The following is a 20,590-nucleotide window of genomic DNA, read 5'->3' as shown; positions in this document are numbered from 1 at the left end:
CACACCCCCACCCCCCATTAGAATATAATCCCCATGAGGGCTGGGATTTCACCTGCTTTGTTTACCACGGTGTCTCCAGCTCCTAGAGCAATAACTGGCATATGGTACATGCTCAAATAATATCTGTTGAATGGTTGAGTGCATGAATGAATGAATGAATAACCCTTTGAGGGTTCTTCAGGTAAAAAATCCTTAGCTCAGGAATAATATCTGCCATATCTGCCTGAGGTCATCCACAGGTATAGCAGAAGAGCTGGAATTCAAAACCAGTTCTGTTTGACTCCAATGTCCACAGGAAAACACTGAAAGTGACAGCTAATTTATGTAATTTATATTTTCTTTCTAGCTAAGAAGGTAGGTTTTAACTTTTTTCACATGGCTTCTAGTTTTATTGATTGTGTCTTAGATTGTTGTCTGTGAACTACTGTACTACTGAAAGTGTCTGTGATTATGTTAGAGAAATGGCAGTTGCTTTGTTTGACACAGACAATGTTTGATGCTTCCTGATAGCAGTGAAAGCAGAATGTTCTTCTAAGAGGAGGAAAAAACAGGAATTGGGTATTTGAGCCTTGATTTGTCAAATTGGTTATGTTGTAACACAAGGCAAACAAACTCCAAGCAATGGGTCTGGTATTCTGTGGTCAAATACCACTGCAGCCCTGGGGCAAGGATGGCTTGAATTTCTTCTAATCTTGGGAAAGTTCTTTGGGGGCTCCTATAGATGCCACAGTGATTGAGATACTCTATTGGGATGTTCTTAACCTTTTAAATCTATTTTGATTTATTTTTTAGTGTCATGGATGTCTTTGACAGTCAAGAGAATGTTTTTAAATGCATAAAATAAAAAACATAGGTTGGGGTGAAAATATTTGAGAATTGATTGTGGTGATGAATGCACAACTCTGAAAATAGCAGAAGACAGTGATTGTACACTTTGGATAGATTGTGTAGTATGTGAATTTACCTCAATAAAACTACCTTAAAATACACATTTTATTGAAATATAGTTATCACGATAATTAAATACATATGTACTTTATTAACATACCAAATAAAAGGTCTTGCAGTGAGTCAAAGAACTGCTGTAATTTTGAAGTAGTGATGACTGTAAATGATATTTCAAGGTATCAGCAACAGTGTGATGTGACAAGAAAATATCTGTGATTTTTACTGGTGACAAGGTCATGGGTGCTGCTAATACATGGTGATGCCCTACAAAGTAATGGAAGGAAATCTAAGTTAGAGGTTTGTGGAAATAAAGCTGTGATTTATTTCCCATCTAGGTTCACAGTGTCCTAAGTGAAGAGCTCCATTTTGGGTAGGAGTGTATACTTTCTGAAAAGCAGCCACTACAAATGCAGTCACCCACACCTCCCCATAAGTGGCAGAGGGGTCTATGAGGCTATTGCTGTGTGACAACTGAGACCAAATTCATCACTCTACCTCTTTATGCATCACTCTCTTCTGTGTCACTGAATGAAATGTGCGGACTGCATCCTTACCCAAAGGTTAAATGTAGTGATCTATGTCAAATAAAGTATGTCACATGCCTTCAGGTCGTTAGAAGCAAAGTCAATATTTAGTAGGTGTAATTTCATCTAGACAGATGTAGGGAAAATTAAATGGGAGAGATTAATTTTCATTATTCATGACTCTTTCTTTACCTAGTTTTTTTTTTCCTCTTTTATTCTTTCCTAATAAATATTGCCTCATGATGATAATTTCTAGGATCATCATGTTTTTCTTTAAAGTCTGGATTAGTCTCATTTCTTTCTTTAATAAAATTTGGTTTGTTATCATATTACTATTAATAATTTAAAGTTTTCTTTGTTAGTTGAAAGTTACTGGGTTAAAAAAAAAAAGCAAAAGCCAGAAAAGGAAAAATTGCCTTCAATTCCTCAATTATTTTGGGGAGCTATATAAAGTAAGAAATGAAATTCTTTTTGTTCTTTGCACCTTTAACCATCACCAGCTATCACTTGTGCCCTGCAAGTTAAACATGATTAATAGGGTAGCTTTAATTTTTTAAAACATTTTCAACTTTTCCGATGTTTTAGCCTGGTATGTGTATGTGTATTTGTGTGTATGTGTTTGTGTGTTTGTGTGTGTGTGTGAGTTTGTATATGTCTGTGTGTATTTGCCTCTGTAGGTATATGTGTGTGTGCTTGTGTATACATGTGTCTTTGTATTTGTGTCTATATGTGTGTGTCTGTGTATGTGTGTGTATATGTGGGTGTGTTTTATGAATCTTCGGAGTTGACTGTGGTAACTCTAATGCCTTCTATCCAGGGTGATTTTCCATTCCTTTTCTTTGGAAAGAGAATTCTTTTTTTGGGTGGTTGGGGGGTTGATCTCCCTCCATTCCATGTGGTTCTTGGGGTTGGTCATGAATCCTATTGTCCCCTGACACACGGATGAAAATTAAGACCTGATCCTGGCTTGTTAGACTACTCCATACCCCTGGCTATGGGGGTTGATTGGTCAGGAATAGACATTGTGGCAGATTATCTAGATTGGTTCACTCAACACTCTTTTCCACATCAGCTTCCTTTGCTCTCTTTTGTTATGGAGTTTGGAATGCTAAATTTTCCCAGATACCGTTGCAGATAGGTGACCATGTGACACCATTCTATAGATCAAAAGTAAGCAGAAGTCTGCTGAAGGTTTCTGGGAATCCCTTTGGTTTCCTGATACAGATGCTACTTTATCTTCTTTCTTACCTGATACTCAGAGATGTGTGAACTGAAGCTGCAATTGTTATCTTACAACCCAAGGAAGATCAAAAGAATTTTAGTGCCTATGAACCAATGCCAACAATTGCCTACTTTTGGGACTTATTTTGTTGTCAGATAAAAAGAAAATCAAACTTGTACGTGTTGAAACTACTGTTAGTTGGGTGGTCTGTAACTTGCTCCTAAATACAAACTCAAATTCAGCATGTGTTCCAAATGGGAACAATCAGCTCATCCTCGGACTTTTCTGTGGGGTAAAGGGGGAAGATAGCCTCTCTTCCCTGGGGTTGCTAAGTTGAAGGGATGGGAGCCTGAACTTCCAGTGGCAACTTTGGTTACCATTTGGGTTTTCTGAAGAACAAAACTGAGGAGAGACAGCCGAAGAGAGTAAGGCAGAGGCTGATGACATCTTTGCGTTACTGGATCCAGTCTTGCATAAAGCCAGGAGTTCTGAATTTATATTTTCTTTTTTCCTCGGTGTGATTTTTACTCATTTCGGTCACTTGCAACCAACAGAGTTCTGATTAATGGAGTCTACAATTGCCTCATTCTCTCACACTCCCATAAATGCTCCATTCCACAGAGATATCCTTGGTTAGTAGTTTGGATATGTGTCTTTCAAGATATTTGTAAGATACACACACACACACACACACACACACACACACACACACACACACATCCTTGCATATGTGGACACTGGTAGTTTTTATTTAAAAATAAGTGGCATCACCTGCAACCCCAGTAGGCTTGATTCTTGAAGATGACTGCATAACTATGTAGCTTACATGGTGTGACTCTGTGATTGTGAAAACCTTGTGGCTCATACTTCCTTTATCCAGTGTGTGGACAGATGAGTAGAAAACTGGGGACAAAAACTAAATGAAAAATGGAATGGGACGGAGGGGATGGAATGCTTTGGGTGTTCTTTTTGACTTTATTTTTAATCTTATTTTCATTCTTTTTGGAGTAAGGAAAATGTTCAAAAATTGATTGGGGTGATGAATGTACAACTATATGATGGTACTGTGAACAGTTGATTGTGCACCATGGATGATTGTATGCTATGTGAATATATCTCAATAAAACTGAATTTAAAAAAAATTAAAAAAAAATAAATGGCATCACATTGAAGGCAAACATGATTGAAACTGGTTGTTTCAAGTCATGTAACCCACAGAGTAGCCCTACAAATATAAATAAGTGTTTGCATGATATACTTCTAAGTTATGAGACTGATACAAAGAGTTAACAACAAAGTGGTATATGAAAAAACTATCCATTACATATATAGACTATATTTAATAGGAATATCGTATCAGTGCTACACTAATACTGAGGACGAATAATAGTGGCTGATAAGAGCTCTGGGATGTTTTGTGTTATGATAATTGTTTAAAATTAAGAGTGATGATGATTGTACAACTAAGTGAAGATAATGTGAGACACTGATTTTTTATCTTGAACAGAATATATGCTGTGTGAAATTAGGAACCCCCTACTTAGTAAGTCAAACCCTCAATCTTAAGGCTTGCTCTTATGAAACTTAGGGCTGTAAATAGGAGGCTAAGCCTTCCTATAATTACGCCTAAGAGGCACCTCCAGAGAACCTCTTTTATTGCTCTGATGTGGCCTTTCTCTCTCTAAGCCCAAATCAGCAAATAAATTCATTCACCTCCCTATGTAATGGGACGTAACTCCCTGGGGAGTGAATCTCCCTGGTGACATGGGACATGACTTCTAGGAATGAGCCTGGCTCTGGCAATGAGGGATTGAAAATGCCTTCTTGACCAAAAGGGGGAAAAGGAAGCTAACAAAATAAGGTTACAGTGGCTAAGAGATTTCAAATAGAGTTGAGAGGCTATCCTAGAGGTTACTCTTATGCAACCTCCAGCTAGATATCCTAAATGGCCACAGTATGCCATGCCCTTACCAACAGTAGTCCCCAAATACCTAGATCCCTATCTGAGAGTCTATAAAAGTTTCACTAACTAAGGTTAGGTCTCAGAAACTTAAATCTTTCAGAGCATTCCTATGCCAGATAAGTCCTGAAACCCAGAGGCAACAGCCTTTTTAAGCACTCAGGTGCAGCCCCCTTCCCCATAATGGTGATGCCCCTTTTCAAGATGAACAAGTTAAGGTGGTCACTGCCTAGACGTCCCTAAAGATTGAGAAAGTGATTAAACTAGAGGAAGGGGTAGCAGCAGACAAGATAGGATTTCACAAAGGATTATGAATACTGAATCTTTATATAAATATATATATATATACTTATAGATGCTAGGGTATTAGAATAGCTAGAAGGAAATAACGGAAATGGTGGAACTGTAACCCATAGCATTCTTTGAAATTTGCGCTCTAACTACTTGTTAAATTGTGCTTTGAAAGTTGTCGCTGTTAGGTATATATGTTAAATTTCACAATAAAAATGTATAAAAAAATAAATGGCATCATACTTTGTTTTTTTTCACGTTATCTTTCCATTTAGCACTTGTGGGTCTACTGCATTCTTATTAGCAGGTGTGTAGTATTCTACAGCATGGCTTCCTCAAAACTTTGTTTAGTTATATTTATCTTAATGAGCATTTAGATTGTTTTCATGTTTCTTTGACTACACACAATACTAAAATGAACTTTCTTGCACACATATTTTTGTGCAGATGTGCAAACATTTCTTGAGGAGAGATTTCTTTAAGTGAAATTCAGGGGATAAAGGATTCATGTGTTTTGAATCCTTTGATAGATACTGGGTTTTTTCCTATTAGGCTATTTGCCTTTTACTTATTAGTTTGTAGGAGCTCTTTATGGATTAAGGGATAAGTTTTTAACTGCTATAAGCATGGCAAATAATTTCTGCCAGGCCTGTATTGTTTGTGTGTGGGGTGGGGGTTGGGGTGGTGTTGGTAGAGTCTTTGGAAGACATTGGAAGACTTTGGAAAAATTGTGCCTAAAACAGGTTTTCATACTTTTGTAGTAACCTTAAGCAATTTATTACTCTAGTATGATTTTGGATGTTCCAGTTGTTTATTTCATACCAATATGCATTAATTGAATACCTACTATGTTCACGAGCTGGTTTTAATCACCATCTGTACATATAAGGGGTGGTGACAAGTTGTGAGGTGAATCACAAGTAATTTTTTCACTCAAAAGTACTGAAGTTTATAAATGGTTTACTTAAAAAAAAAACTAGAGTGAATTTAAGATAATTTCTTTAATAATATCAGCTTCATTTATTTTTGTTCTAGGGTGCTTTCCTGAGTGGGAGAGAAAAGGATAGAAGTATATTTCGGGTGCCAGGACTTGTGTATAATCTGTGCGGTTCATAATCTGAGTATGCCCATTTCATGTACATGTGAATGCTTTGCCAGATGTCTGTGAAGCAGATTAATAAAACAAGGGTCTGTATAGTCTAATTTATATTTACAGATGTAAAAAAGAAAAGTCATTTTTAGTATTCTCATTGTTAATGGAATTTGATGTAATAAAATGGTCAACTCTTTCCAAGATGTGGCAAGACATTTATGTTGGAGGTAAACCTCTATATGGTTTCTTGGATTCTTTTAGTCACCTCTTTTCTCTGGAGATGCTGCCTTCTTCCACATTCTGCTACCTTTGCTGGCTCCCTTGCTTTCCGGAGTCTGAGATGATGCCCTGGGCCTCTCTGGCTTTCACACCCCAAATACTGAGCCCCACTTGCACTAAGTTGCTCCTTTCCTTCCACACTTGGATAAAATGCTACTCAAGGCAGTGGCTCTGGCTTCCCGAGTGGGTATTGAGGGGCTTGATGATGCTACTAGGAGTGTGGGATGGTCATCTCCAGGTGGACCTTGACCAAGGGGCATTGGAGATGGTGGGAAACTAGGCACATAAACCCTGTTCTTTTTTCCCTTCCCTGGACTGCTCCAAGGTGGTTACTTCCTGCAGCCAGTCACAGCAAAGTCCCATGTGCTAAGCGAACATGCATGACCCATTGCGTCTCTGCAGATTGTTCTGAAGTGGTCAGTTTGGGTATGGTGACACTGCATTGCATTGCTTCGCATCTTTCCTTGCCTTGCTTCCTTTTTCCCCACCTAAATCACCTTTGTCTTGCAGCAACCATATAAAATTTCAGTACTTCAGCTTACTAAAGGATTTGGATTAAGACATCACTCAATGCATATTCTGTGACGGACTGTCCTGAAATGGCAGCCCTATTAACTATGGGATGATTATAAAACTCAATAAATTCTGATATTCACAAAATACATCTTCTAAAAACAGTTCAAATTAGGTCACATTTCTCCTCACTATTAAGCTTGGTTATTGAAGTTCACTGAAAAAATCTTAGTTAAAAAAAAATAAAATGTCCACATTCTTTAACATATATGAATATTAGCTTTTACTGATGACATATGTAATACAAGATCACTGCAGAAATATCTGAAAAATACAAATACACAAAAGGAAAAGTAGTCAGTAATCCTAACACAGAGACCACAGTTGGTTGATATATTTCCATATTCTTTTTATGTGTGTGTGAATATATATATATATATATATATATATATATATATATATATATAGAGAGAGAGAGAGAGAGAGAGAGAGAGAGAGAGGGAGAGAGAGAGAGAGAGAGAGAGAGAGAGAGAGAGAGAGAGAATGGGACCAGTCTATTTTAAAATCAGCATTTTGTACTAAATATATTATGAATATATTTCCATGTCCATTAGTTCTACATTTTTCCCAGTTGCACTATATTCTACAATTGTTATTGTATGGTCTAATATTATTTTAAGTCAGCTGTTGGAGAATCAACTATAGGATAACATATTTGAAAGTTCTTAGTGAACTGTAAAACACTGTACTAATATAAATTATAGCAATTATTCTTATTTGCTGAATTAGAAAGTTGAAGTCATTTTTTTTTTTTTTGTAGTTGTTTATCTGACTATCATTTCAGCCTTCATCCATTTTGAATTATCTATTCAGAAGAGGTTAAAATAACAGTAACTGAAATTATTGAAACTTTTCCTGCTCCAGGATGTAGGATTTGAATTCTGCTGCCCTGGAGAAAATGCATAAAAGTTACTGTATGGGTTTAAGTCATCTTGTCCCTTTGGAGGGCTGAAGAAGCTGGTTAATAAAGGAGCTCACTCTGTATAACTTATCTATACATAGTCATCTTTTAACATTCCAAATAAGAAATGTGTGATCATAATAGTAGCGAGCAAATGTGCAATGTAATTTCAGACATGTCAACTCTTTCTGACCCTACCTAATGACTTACACTGTGCAAAAAATAGTGTAATCTGATAATAACCAGCAAGTTCATGATCAATAGTAGACAGAACTTGTCAGTGCCAAGGTCCAAATTGTTAGGCAAATTGGTCACAAGTGCTTAATGATCACAGTTGTTTCTCTGTGATCAGCAGAGAATACTTTCATTTACAGGTGACCAGAAAGCTGGGGGTAATTTATGAGTATCTCCTAAGGGATATCCTTTGCCTAATAGCAATGCTGGGATTTTGAATTGGTAGAATGTTTGGACTTGTGTGTTGAAATAATCTTTAAAGAAGCTGTTAAACATTTGCATCTTTACGTTACTCAGGAAGAAGTTGAGGCATACACTCAGGCTAAATAATACAAGAGACACCGCTTCGTTTGGCAGCTTCAGGCAAGGTTTCATTTTACTCAAGTATTTGACTATGGTGCTCATGATACTCAAGGCAATTTTCAACTTTAAGGGTTTTGGTTGAGTCAGAAAATCTCAGTAAAAGGAGCAAAGGGATTTTTTCTCAGGAGTAAACACTTCTGAATTTGGCACAGGGGAGCATGAAATTTGAATTTGGTTTTGAAAAATGTGGATTAGTCTCTAGCACAGCATTCTTTTTTTTCAGACAAGGGTAATAATGATTAATGTTTTATTTATAATATTATATTATTTATAATATTAGCCACAGAAAATACAAGGATGTTACTTCAAAATCTGCCCTGGAGTGAAGAACCAGCAGACACTGGCCATGTGCCTTGCTATCTGACAAAGGAACCCCAGATGCCAGCAGTCTTTCTTCATAAAAGGTACCCTCTTGATATGCCTTAATTTTGACATGCTCATGGTCTTAGAATTGTAACTTCTAACTTAATAAATCCCCATTGTTAAAAGCCAACCCATTTCTGCTATGTTGCATTCCGGTAGCTTTAGCAGATCAAAACAGGTATGTACTCTAGCATTAGAGTTCAGTATGATTCACATGACAGAAAGCCTGTGACTCAGAAGGTGGTCATGATATATATATTTTTTTATTTTGAGATAAATTCAAAGTTATAGGAACAGTTGCAAAAACAATACAAACCCCAAACACAGAACTCCAGCATACCCAGACCCCCCTCCCCTGATACCCCAATCCACCAACTTTAACATACTGTCACACCGCTATTTCTTTCCCTCCCTCCCTCCCTCCCTATCTATCATCCATCATCTATTGCTCTGTCTTCTGAACATATGAGAGCTAGGTGCACACATCCTTGAACAAACACTATAATTCACATATTCAATTCCCATGAACAAGAACATTCTTTTATGCAATCCCATTAAACGCAGCTAAGAAGTATAAGAGATTCAACATTGATACAAAGCTTAAATTCTATATTTCCTTTTTTTTTTTTTTTCTTTTTTCCCTTATGTCTCAACTGTGTCCTTTTGAGCCTCCTGTCCTCCATCCTCAGATCCCATCCAGGGTCATCCTTGGCTTTCAATTGTCATCTATTTAGACTGTCTTTTTTTTTTTTTCTCTCAATTGTGGAAGCATATACACAGCCTAAATCTTCCCATTCCACCCCCACCCTAGCATTCTATTAGTGGGATTAATCACATTTAGAATGTTGTAATGCTATCTCTTTCCCACCATCCATTACTGGAAATTTCCCTTCACCTCAAACAGCAACCCTACACTCATTTCTTAACTCCCCATTGCCCCTTCCCCCATTTCTCTTAACCCATACTCTACTTTTCATCTCTATGGTCATATTCTCTGATAATTTCTTTGTGTTTACTGTGGGGCTTAAAATTAACCTCTTAAATCCATAACAATCTTGTTTTTCTTTGATACCAACTTAACTTCAATAAGACACATAAACTATGATCCTATACTCCTCCATTCCCCCACCTTTATATAGTTCTTGCCAAAAATTACATATTTTACACTGAGTTCAAAACCACTGATTTGTCATTAGAGTTTGTGTATTTTATATCGTGTAGGAAGTAAATAGTGGAGTCACAATTCAAAAATTATTGACTTCTATTTGTATTCCATTGTGGTCAAGAATGTGCTTTGAATATATTCAATTTCTTCTTCTTTTTTTTTTTTTTAATTTATTGATGCTTGTTTTATGTCCCAGCATATGGTCCATTCTGGAGAAAGATCCGTGATCACTAGAGAAAGATGAGTGTCCTGGTGAGTTGGGATGTAAGGTTCTGTATATGTCTGTTAAAATTCTCTATATCTCTTTCTCCTTTCTTTGTTTCTCTGTTGGTAGGGCTCCCTTTAGTATCTGAAGTAGGGCAGGTCTTTTATTGGCAAACTCTCCCAGCATTTGTTTGTCTGTGAAAAATTTAAGCTCTCCCTCAAATTTGAAGGAGAGTTTTGCTGGATAAAGTATTCTTGGTTGGAGATTTTTCTCTCTCAGAATTTTAATTATTTCATGCCACTGCCATCTCACCTCCATGGTGGCTGCTGAGTAGTCACAACTTAATCTTATGTTGTTTCCTTTGTATGTGGTGAATTGCTTTTCTCTTGCTGCTTTCAGAACTTGCTCCTTCTCTTCAGTATTTGAGAGTCTGATCAGAACATGTCTTGGAGTGGGTTTATTTGGATATATTCTGTTTGGAGTTTGCTGGGCATTTATGCTTTGTGTATTTATATTGTGTATAAGGTTTGGGAATTTTTCCCCAACAATTTCTTTGAATACTCTTTCTAGACCTTTAACCTTTTTCTTCCCCTTCTGGGACACCAATGAGTCTTTTTTTTTTTGGAAAGTCAGTACAGAATTTTATTTTTATTTAAAAACTTTTTTCAAAGGTACACGTTGGGAATTAAGCTATGTTTTTTCTTCTTTCTCAGGACATGGCATACATGTTTTCTGGTCAGTAATGTTATACCAAACATTTTACTAAACCAAAGCCAGACAGAAAGCCATGAAAGCTGTTTGCTACCTGCTAGTCATGCTGAGCTAGAGCAGTGAACACCATCTTGGTAGGAGAGATGTGATGTGAAGAAGCAATTGCAGTCACGTTTTTTTTTTCACTAAACTTGACACCCATCCCAACAAAATCTAATGAATTGATTTATATAGAAAGGATTTTAAGGAAACCTGCACAAACACACTTAACATGCTGTATAAGTAAAGGATACCTCTTAGTCTACATTCAGCACACAGCTCACATTCATCAGTGCCCAGTTAGGAACACCAATGTAGAAAGCATTTTTGCCTTCATAGCACTAACATCTAAAAAGCACACAGCATATAATACTTTGATCTTTAAGTGGGTAATCATGGAAATTCCAAGATTAGATCCACTAGGTTAGCCTGAGTATTCATCTATAAAAATATTTTTCAAAAAATAATGCTTAAAAGAGGCTTCTAGGAACACAGTGGGACTATATCAAGACCAGCAGAAGATAGTGACAAAAGGACTGGAAAACACAAGCTGAGTTTTACATCTCTTTTAGGTAAAAGGCATCTCTTTCCACTGACTGCCAAGGCCAAGACTAGCTATGAAAATAGGGGCTCCGGAAATCTAGAGACAGGAGTGGTGACACTCTAGATAAAACACTGAAATAAAAACCCACCCAGCTGGACCACTGGGGCTGAAGGACTGAAACCAAGCAAAAGAGCTGAGCATGCAGAGAAGATTCTTCCAAAGCCTACTCTGGTACTGGGGGCAGAGAGGGCTCGTGATGGTGGGTTACTCCACACTGTTGACATTCCATTTATGCTGAATGAAGGGCTTCTCCCAGATGTACTTGAGAGAGTTGTCTACTCTAGGAGGGGCTCTAGGGTTACTGAATACAAGAAGGTGGCTCAGGAGAAACAGGTCCTGGGAGGGTCAGGGAATTTTCTTTTTGACTCATCAATACTTAACATTAATGAAGAGCCACATGACAGTCAGTCTTTGCAAACTGTATTCTCTTGTTGGCATTAGCCAAAGCCTCATCGAGCCCACCATGCTGGTGATGTCTAGACCCAGTCCAGTGCTTAGAGATGGGAGCTAGTGCCGCAGATTGTTCTGGGAAGCTGGCGTGGAAGATGATTTGCACAATGAAGTCACCACTAAACCACTGCTTAAGTCCAATCCTCGGCCTTCTTTTTCTGCTCTGTAGTCCAGAAACATTTCTTTGAAAGCCAGAAAATCTGTAAATGTGAGCAGCATGTCAAATATGTCACCAGCCACTTCATCTTTATGGTGCTGTAATGTTGTTGTGAAAGCCGCCATGTTAAATCCAGGAATCCTCTCCAGCAGCTGTTCCTCAATATACTTTTCTACCAAGGAAATATATTCATTAAAAATGGGCGTGTAGGTGAGTTTATTCTCTTCTGTGTCTTCAAACTCCTGGTAGTACTTGTCCATGAAATTTCTCTGTAATAACTGGAACGCGTCATCCATGATAATGTCCTCCAAATATCCAACCACAGCATCAAATTCTGCATCAGAGGCGGAAGAGAGGGACAGCGCGAAGCTCTCTTCCTCTAAGGCGTCCATCGCTGCCGCCGCCGCCGCCGCCACATCCACCCGCGCCGGACGACCAGGCCCTTCAGTCTTCTACCCAGCCCGCTGTCCGGGCCCGGCTTCCGTTCCGCTCCGCTGAGCCCCAAACGGCATCGAGGGCGCGTCGCGGGGCCGGGAAGAGGCCTCCCCGCGGGGCCCACAGCCTGCCACGGCCCAGCCGAGTTTGCGCCTGCACTCCTCGCGCAGCGGCCATGCGCGGGCCGGGCCTTCAGGCCCCACCACGCCGCTCCGCGCCCGCCGCCGCCTCTGCGATCGCGGCGTCCGTTACCAATGAGTCTTAAGTTTGGACGTTTTATTTTATCTATCGTATCCCTGAGATCTGTTTCGATTTTTTCAATTTTTTTCTCCATTCTTTCTTTTGTTCTTTCATTTTCTGTTCTGTGGACTTCTAGGACACTGAGTCGTTGTTCAACTTCCTCTAATCTTGTATTATGAGTATCCAGAGTCTTTTTAATTTGGCCAACAATTTCTTTAATTTCCATAAGATCTTCTATTTTTTTATTTACTCTTGCAATGTCTTCTTTTTTTTTTTAATCATCATTTTATTGAGATATATTCACATACCACGCAGTCATACAAAACAAATCGTACTTTCGATTGTTTACAGTACCATTACACAGTTGTACATTCATCACCTAAATCAATCCCTGACACCTTCATTAGCACACACACAAAAATAACAAGAATAATAATTAGAGTGAAAAAGAGCAATTGAAGTAAAAAAGAACACTGGGTACCTTTGTCTGTTTGTTTCCTTCCCCTATTTTTCTACACATCCATCCATAAACTAGACAAAGTGGAGTGTGGTCCTTATGGCTTTCCCAATCCCATTGTCACCCCTCATAAGCTACATTTTTATACAACTATCTTCGAGATTCATGGGTTCTGGGTTGTAGTTTGATAGTTTCAGGTATCCACCACCAGCTACCCCAATTCTTTATTTTTTTTTTTTTAATTCAGTTTTATTGAAATATATTCACAAACCATACAGTCATCCATGGTATACAATCAACTGTTCACAGTATGATCATATAGTTATGCGTTCATCACCACAATCTATTTCTGAACATTTTCCTTACATCAGAAAGAATCAGAATAAGAATAAAAAATAAAAGTGAAAAAAGAATACCCAAACCATCCCCCCATCCCACCCTATTTGTCATTTAGTTTTTACTCCCATTTTTCTACTGATTTTTTTTCAATTTTTTAACTTTGTTTATCAAAAAATTAAAAACAAACAGGCAAACAACAACCAAAAAAACCCCACAACATTTCAAACAAAGCAATGGATTAAGGAAAACAAATAACCTAAAATAACTACTTTGCTTCCAATATGTTCCTACCATACCCCAAGAAAATTAATAAACCATGTCCAAACAGAGGAGTAAGAAAAACAAATAATCTAAAATAACTACATTGCTTCCAACATGTTCCTTCCATACCCCAAGAAAATTAACAACCCCTAAGAAAACAAAGGAATAAGAGAAAAAAAAAACCTAAAATAACTCTATTGCTTCCAACTTGATCTTACTATATCCAAGAAAGTTTACAAACCATAATCATTCCTGAGCATTCCCATAACATTGAGATTACCCTCCATAGTTTATCTGTTCTTATTAGATTATCATTCCCCCTCCACTAATTGGTATCTCTAGGTCCCCTACATTCTACAGTATAAAACATTGTACGTTTTTCACAGAATTCACATTAGTGGTAACATACAATATCTCTCTTTTTGTGCCTGGCTTATTTTGCTCAGCATTATGTCTTTTTTTTTTTTTTTTTTTAATCTTCATTTTATTGAGATATATTCATATACCACGCAGTCATACAAAACAAATCGTACTTTCGATTGTTCACAGTACCATTACATAGTTGTACATTCATCACCCAAATCAATCCCTGACACCTTCATTAGCACACACACAAGAATAACAAGAATAATAATTAGAGTGAAAAAGAGCAATTGAAGTAAAAAAGAACACTGGGTACCTTTGTCTGTTTGTTTCCTTCCCCTATTTTTCTACTCATCCATCCATAAACTAGACAAAGTGGAGTGTGGTCCTTATGGCTTTCCCAATCCCCTTGTCACCCCTCATAAGCTACATTTTTATACAACTGTCTTCGAGATTCATGGGTTCTGGGTTGTAGTTTGATAGTTTCAGGTATCCACCACCAGCTACCCCAATTCTTTAGAACCTAAAAAGGGTTGTCTAAAGTGTGCGTAAGAGTGCCCACCAGAGTGACCTCTCGGCTCGTTTTGGAATCTCTCTGCCACTGAAACTTATTTCATTTCCTTTCACATCCCCCTTTTGGTCAAGAAGATGTTCTCCGTCCCACGATGCCGGGTCTACATTCCTCCCCGGGAGTCATATTCCACGTTGCCAGGGAGATTCACTCCCCTGGGTGTCTGATCCCACGTAGGGGGGAGGGCAGTGATTTCACCTTTCAAGTTGGCTTAGCCAGAGAGCGAGGGCCACATCTGAGCAACAAAGAGGCATTCGGGAGGAGACACTTAGGCACAAATATAGGGAGGCCTAGCCTCTCCTTTGCAGCAACCGTCTTCCCAAGGGTAAAACTTATGGTAGAGGACTCAACCCATCAAACCGCCAGTCCCCTATGTCTGTGGTCATGTTAGCAACCATGGAGGTGGGGTAGGCGAATACCCCTGCATTCTCCACAGGCTCCTCAAGGGGGCACTACATCTTTTTTTTTCCTTGTTTTTCTTTTTTTTTTTTTTTTTTAAACTTTCCCTTCTTTTTTAAATCAACTGTATGAAAAAAAAAGTTAAAAAGAAAACAAACATACAATAAAAGAACATTTCAAAGAGACCATAACAAGGGAGTAAGAAAAAGACAACTAACCTAAGATAACTGCTTAACTTCCAACATGTTCCTACTTTACCCCAAGAAAGTTACATAATATAGCAACATTTCTGTGAACTTGTTCCTACTATATCCATCAGAAATTGACAGACCATAGTCTTTTCTGGGCATCCCCGGAACGTTAAATAGCTTATCTGTTCTTCTTGGATTATTGTTCCCCCTTCCTTAATTGCTCTCTACTGCTAGTTCCCCTACATTCTACATTATAAACCATTTGTTTTACATTTTTCAAAGTTCACATTAGTGGTAGCATATAATATTTCTCTTTTTGTGCCTGGCTTATTTCGCTCAGCATTATGTCTTCAAGGTTCATCCATGTTGTCATATGTTTCACGAGATCGTTCCTTCTTACTGCCGCGTAGTATTCCATCGTGTGTATATACCACATTTTATTTATCCACTCATCTGTTGAAGGACATTTGGGTTGTTTCCATCTCTTGGCAATTGTGAATAATGCTGCTATGAACATTGGCGTGCAGATATCTGTTCGTGTCACTGCTTTCCGATCTTCCGGGTATATACCGAGAAGTGCAATCGCTGGATAGAATGGTAGCTCTATATCTAGTTTTCTAAGGAACTGCCAGACTGACTTCCAGAGTGGCTGAACCATTATACAGTCCCACCAACAATGAATAAGAGTTCCAATTTCTCCACATCCCCTCCAGCATTTGTAGTTTCCTGTTTGTTTAATGGCAGCCATTCTAACCGGTGTTAGATGGTATCTCATTGTGGTCTTAATTTGCATCTCTCTAATAGCTAGTGAAGCTGAACATTTTTTCATGTGTTTCTTGGCCATTTGTATTTCCTCTTCAGAGAACTGTCTTTTCATATCTTTTGCCCATTTTATAATTGGGCCGATTGTACTATTGTCATTGAGTTGTAGGATTTCTTTGTATATGCAAGATATCAGTCTTTTGTCAGATACATGGTTTCCAAAAATTTTTTCCCATTGAGTTGGCTGCCTCTTTACCTTTTTGAGAAATTCCTTTGAGGTGCAGAAACTTCTAAGCTTGAGGAGTTCCCATTTATCTATTTTCTCTTTTGTTGCTTGTGCTTTGGGTGTAAAGTCTAGGAAGTGGCCGCCTAATACAAGGTCTTGAAGATGTTTTCCTATATTATCTTCTAGGAGTTTTATGGTACTTTCTTTTATATTGAGATCTTTGGTCCATTTTGAGTTAATTTTTGTGTAGGGTGTGAGGTAGGGGTCCTCTTTCATTGTTTTGGATATGGATATCCAACTCTCCCAGCCCCATTTGTTGAAAAGACCATTATGGCTCAGTTCAGTGACTTTGGGGGCCTTATCAAAGATCAGTCGGCCATAGATCTGAGGGTCTATCTCTGAATTCTCAATACGATTCCATTGATCTATATCTCTATCTTTGTGCCAGTACCATGCTGTTTTGGCAACTGTGGCTTTATAATAAGCTTCAAAGTCAGGGAGTGTAAGTCCTCCCACTTCGTTTTTCTTTTTTAGAGTGTCTTTAGCAATTCGAGGCATCTTCCCTTTCCAAATAAATTTGATAACTAGCTTTTCCAAGTCTGCAAAGTAGGTTGTTGGAATTTTGATTGGGATTGCATTGAATCTGTAGATGAGTTTGGGTAGAATTGACATCTTAATGATATTTAGCCTTCCTATCCATGAACATGGAATATTTTTCCATCTTTTAAGGTCCCCTTCTATTTCTTTTAGTAGAGTTATGTAGTTTTCTTTGTATAGGTCTTTTCATCTTTGGTTAAGTTGATTCCTAGGTACTTGATTTTTTTAGTTGCTATTGAAAATGGTATCTTTTTCTTGAGTGTCTCTTCAGTTTGTTCATTTCTAGCATATAGAAACATTACTGACTTATGTGCATTAACCTTGTATCCCGCTACTTTGCTAAATTTGTTTATTAGCTCTAGTAGCTGTATCGTCGATTTCTCAGGGTTTTCTAGATATAAGATCATATCATCTGCAAACAATGACAGTTTTACTTCTTCTTTTCCAATTTGGATGCCTTTTATTTCTTTGTCTTGCCAGATTGCCCTGGCTAGCACTTCCAGCACAATGTTGAATAACAGTGGTGACAGCGGGCATCCTTGTGTTGTTCCTGATCTTAGAGGGAAGGCTTTCAGTCTCTCACCATTGAGTACTATGCTGGCTGTGGGTTTTTCATATATGCTCTTTATCATGTTGAGGAAGTTTCCTTCAATTCCTACCTTTTGAAGTGTTTTTATCAAAAAGGGATGTTGGATTTTGTCAAATGCTTTTTCAGCATCTATTGAGATGATCAATTGATTTTTCCCTTTCCAGTTTTTAATGTGTTGTAATACATTGATTGTTTTTCTTATGTTGAACCATCCTTGCATGCCTGGAATGAACCCCACTTGGTCATGGTGTATGATTTTTTTAATGTGTCTTTGGATTCGATTTGCAAGTATTTTGTTGAGGATTTTTGCATCTATATTCATTAGGGAGATTGGCCGGTAGTTTTCCTTTTTTGTAGCATCTTTGCCTGGTTTTGGTATTAGATTGATGTTAGCTTCATAAAATGAGTTTGGTAGTGTTCCATTTTTTTCAATGTTTTGAAAGAGTTTGAGTAAGATTGGTGTCAGTTCTTTCTGGAAAGTTTGGTAGAATTCCCCTGTGAAGCCTTCTGGCCCTGGGCATTTATTTGTGGGAAGCTTTTTGATGACTGATTGGATCTCTTTGCTTGTGATGAGTTGGTTGAGGTCTTCTATTTCTTCTCTGGTCAGTCTAGGTTGTTCATATGTTTCCAGGAAATTGTCCATTTCTTCTACATTATCCAGTTTGTTGCCATACAGTTGTTCATAATATCCTCTTATAATTTTTTTAATTTCTTCAGGATCTGCAGTTATGTCACCTTTTTCATTCATTATTTTGTTTATATGGGTCTTCTCTCTTTTTGATTTTGTCAGTCTAGCTAGGGGCTTGTCAATCTTGTTGATCTTCTCAAAGAACCAACTTTTGGTGATATTTATCCTCTCTATTGTTTTTTTGTTCTCTATGTCATTTGTTTCTACTTTAATCCTTGTTATTTCTTTTCTTCTACTTGGTTTAGGATTGGTTTGCTGTTCATTTTCTAGCTTCCATTAGTTCTTTGATTTTGGCTCTTTCTTCCTTTTTAATATATGCGTTTAGTGCTATAAATTTCCCCCTCAGCACTGCTTTTGCTGCATCCCATAGGTTTTGGTATGTTGTGTTCTCATTTTCATTTGTCTCTATATATTTAGCAATTTCTCTTGCTATTTCTTCTTTAACCCACTGATTGTTTAGGAGTGTGTTGTTTAACCTGCAGGTATTTGTGAATTTTCTAAGTCTCTGATGGTTATTGACTTCTAATTGTATTCCATTGTGGTCAGAGAATGTGCTTTGAATAATTTCAATCTTTTTAAATTTATTGAGGCTTGTTTTATGTCCCAGCATATGATCTATTCTGGAGAAAGTTCCGTGAGCACTAGAAAAGTATGTGTATCCTGGTGATTTGGGATGTAATGTCCTGTATATGTCTGTTAAATCTAATTCATTTATCAGATTGTTTAGGTTTTCAATTTCCTTATTGGTCTTCTGTCTGGTTGATCTATCTATAGGAGAGAGTGATGTGTTGAAGTCTCCCACAATTATTGTGGAAACATCAATTGCTTCCTTTAGTTTTGCCAGTGTTTCTCTCATGTATTTTGTGGCACCTTGATTGGGTGCATAGACATTTACGATTGTTATTTCTTCTTGCTGAATTGCCCCTTTTATTAGTATATAGTGGCCTTCTTTGTCTCTCAAAACATCCCTGCATTTGAAGTCTGTTTTATCTGAGATTAATATTGCTACGCCTGCTTTCTTTTGGCTGTAGCTTGCATGAAATATTTTTTTCCATCCTTTCACTTTCAGTTTCTTTGTGTCCCTGTGTCTAAGATGAGTCTCTTGTATGCAACATATTGATGGTTCATTTTTTTTGTTCCATTCTGCGAATCTATATCTTTTAATTGGGGAGTTTAATCCATTTACATTCAACGTTATAGCTGTGAAGGTATTTCTTGAATCGGCCATCTTATCCTTTGGTTTATGTTTGCCATATTTTTCCCTCTCTCTATTAATATCCTTTATTGTACCCATACCGAATCTCTTTAGTACTGAACCTTTCTCCAAGTCTCTCTGTCCTGTCTTTGTTTCTCTGTCTGTAGGGCTCCCTTTAGTATCTCCAGTAGGGCAGGTCTCTTGTTAGCAAATTCTCTCAGCATTTCTTTGTCTGTGAAAAATTTAAGCTCTCCCTCAAATTTGAAGGAGAGCTTTGCTGGATAAAGTATTCTTGGCTGGAAATTTTTCTCACTCAGAATTTTAAATATATCGTGCCACTGCCTTCTCGCCTCCATGGTGGCTGCTGAGTAGTCACTACTTAGTCTTATGCTGTTTCCTTTGTATGTGGTGAATTGCTTTTCTCTTGCTGCTTTCAGAACTTGCTCCTTCTCTTCTGTGTTTCACAGTGTGATCAGTATATGTCTCGGAGTGGGTTTATTTGGATTTATTCTATTTGGAGTTCGCTGAGCATTTATGATTTGTGTATTTATGTTGTTTAGAAGATTTGGGAAGTTTTCCCCAACAATTTCTTTGAATACTCTTCCTAGACCTTTACCCTTTTCTTCCCCTTCTGGAATACCAATGAGTCTTATATTTGGACGTTTCATATTATCTATCATATCCCTGAGGTCCATTTCGATTTTTTCAATTTTTTTCCCCATTCTTTCTTTTATGCTTTCATTTTCCATTCTGTCATCTTCCAGGTCACTGATTCGTTGTTCAACTTCCTCTAGTCTTGTACTATGAGTGTCCAGAATCTTTTCAATTTGGTCAACAGTTTCTTTAATTTCCATAAGATCATCCATTTTTTTATTTAGTCTTGCAATGTCTTCTTTATGCTCTTCTAGAGTCTTCTTGATTCCCTTTATATCCCGTACTATGGTCTCATTGTTCATCTTTAGTTCTTTGAGTAGCTGCTCTAGGTGCTGTGTCTCTTCTGGTCTTTTGATTTGGGTGTTTGGGCTTGGGTTATCCATATCGTCTGTTTTTTTCATATGCTTTATAATTTTCTGTTGTTTTTGGCCTCGTGGCATTTGCTGAACTTGATAGGGTTCTTTTAGGGTTTGTAGACCTATTGAAGTCCTTATCTCTAATTTATCAGATCTACAGCTTCGTGGAGTACACTTTCTCTAAC

At 37.7% G+C, this 20,590-nt stretch overlaps 1 protein-coding gene and 1 long non-coding RNA gene across 2 annotated transcripts in view; one reads left to right on the top strand and one right to left on the bottom strand.

The window, feature by feature from the left end:
* The window catches only part of LOC119529580, a 37,348-nt gene extending 30,933 nt beyond the window's left edge, over window positions 1-6,415 (top strand). Inside the window, exon 3 of the long non-coding RNA XR_005215900.1 lies at window positions 5,981-6,415. This is a non-coding gene — a long non-coding RNA (uncharacterized LOC119529580). The remainder of the gene's footprint in view (window positions 1-5,980) is intronic.
* Window positions 6,416-11,442: 5,027 nt separating this feature from the next.
* LOC119529578 (ADP-ribosylation factor-like protein 2-binding protein) lies at window positions 11,443-12,759 on the bottom strand. Its single transcript, XM_037830089.1, has one exon. The coding sequence runs from the start codon at window positions 12,472-12,474 to the stop codon at window positions 11,983-11,985; it is 492 nt and encodes a 163-aa protein (XP_037686017.1). The 5' UTR covers window positions 12,475-12,759; the 3' UTR covers window positions 11,443-11,982.
* Between the last annotated feature and the right edge of the window lie 7,831 nt (window positions 12,760-20,590).

Source organism: Choloepus didactylus, chromosome 3, assembly GCF_015220235.1.
Source record: "Choloepus didactylus isolate mChoDid1 chromosome 3, mChoDid1.pri, whole genome shotgun sequence".
Classification (NCBI taxonomy): domain Eukaryota; kingdom Metazoa; phylum Chordata; class Mammalia; order Pilosa; family Megalonychidae; genus Choloepus; species Choloepus didactylus.
The sequence above is the reverse complement of the archived record's forward strand: the minus strand, read 5'-3'. Positions and strand labels throughout refer to the sequence as shown.

What these genes read in the sequence shown, in the direction of transcription:
- LOC119529578 (XM_037830089.1), bottom strand. Translation starts at nt 12,474, where the DNA reads ATGGACGCCTTAGAGGAAGAGAGCTTCGCGCTGTCCCTCTCTTCCGCC.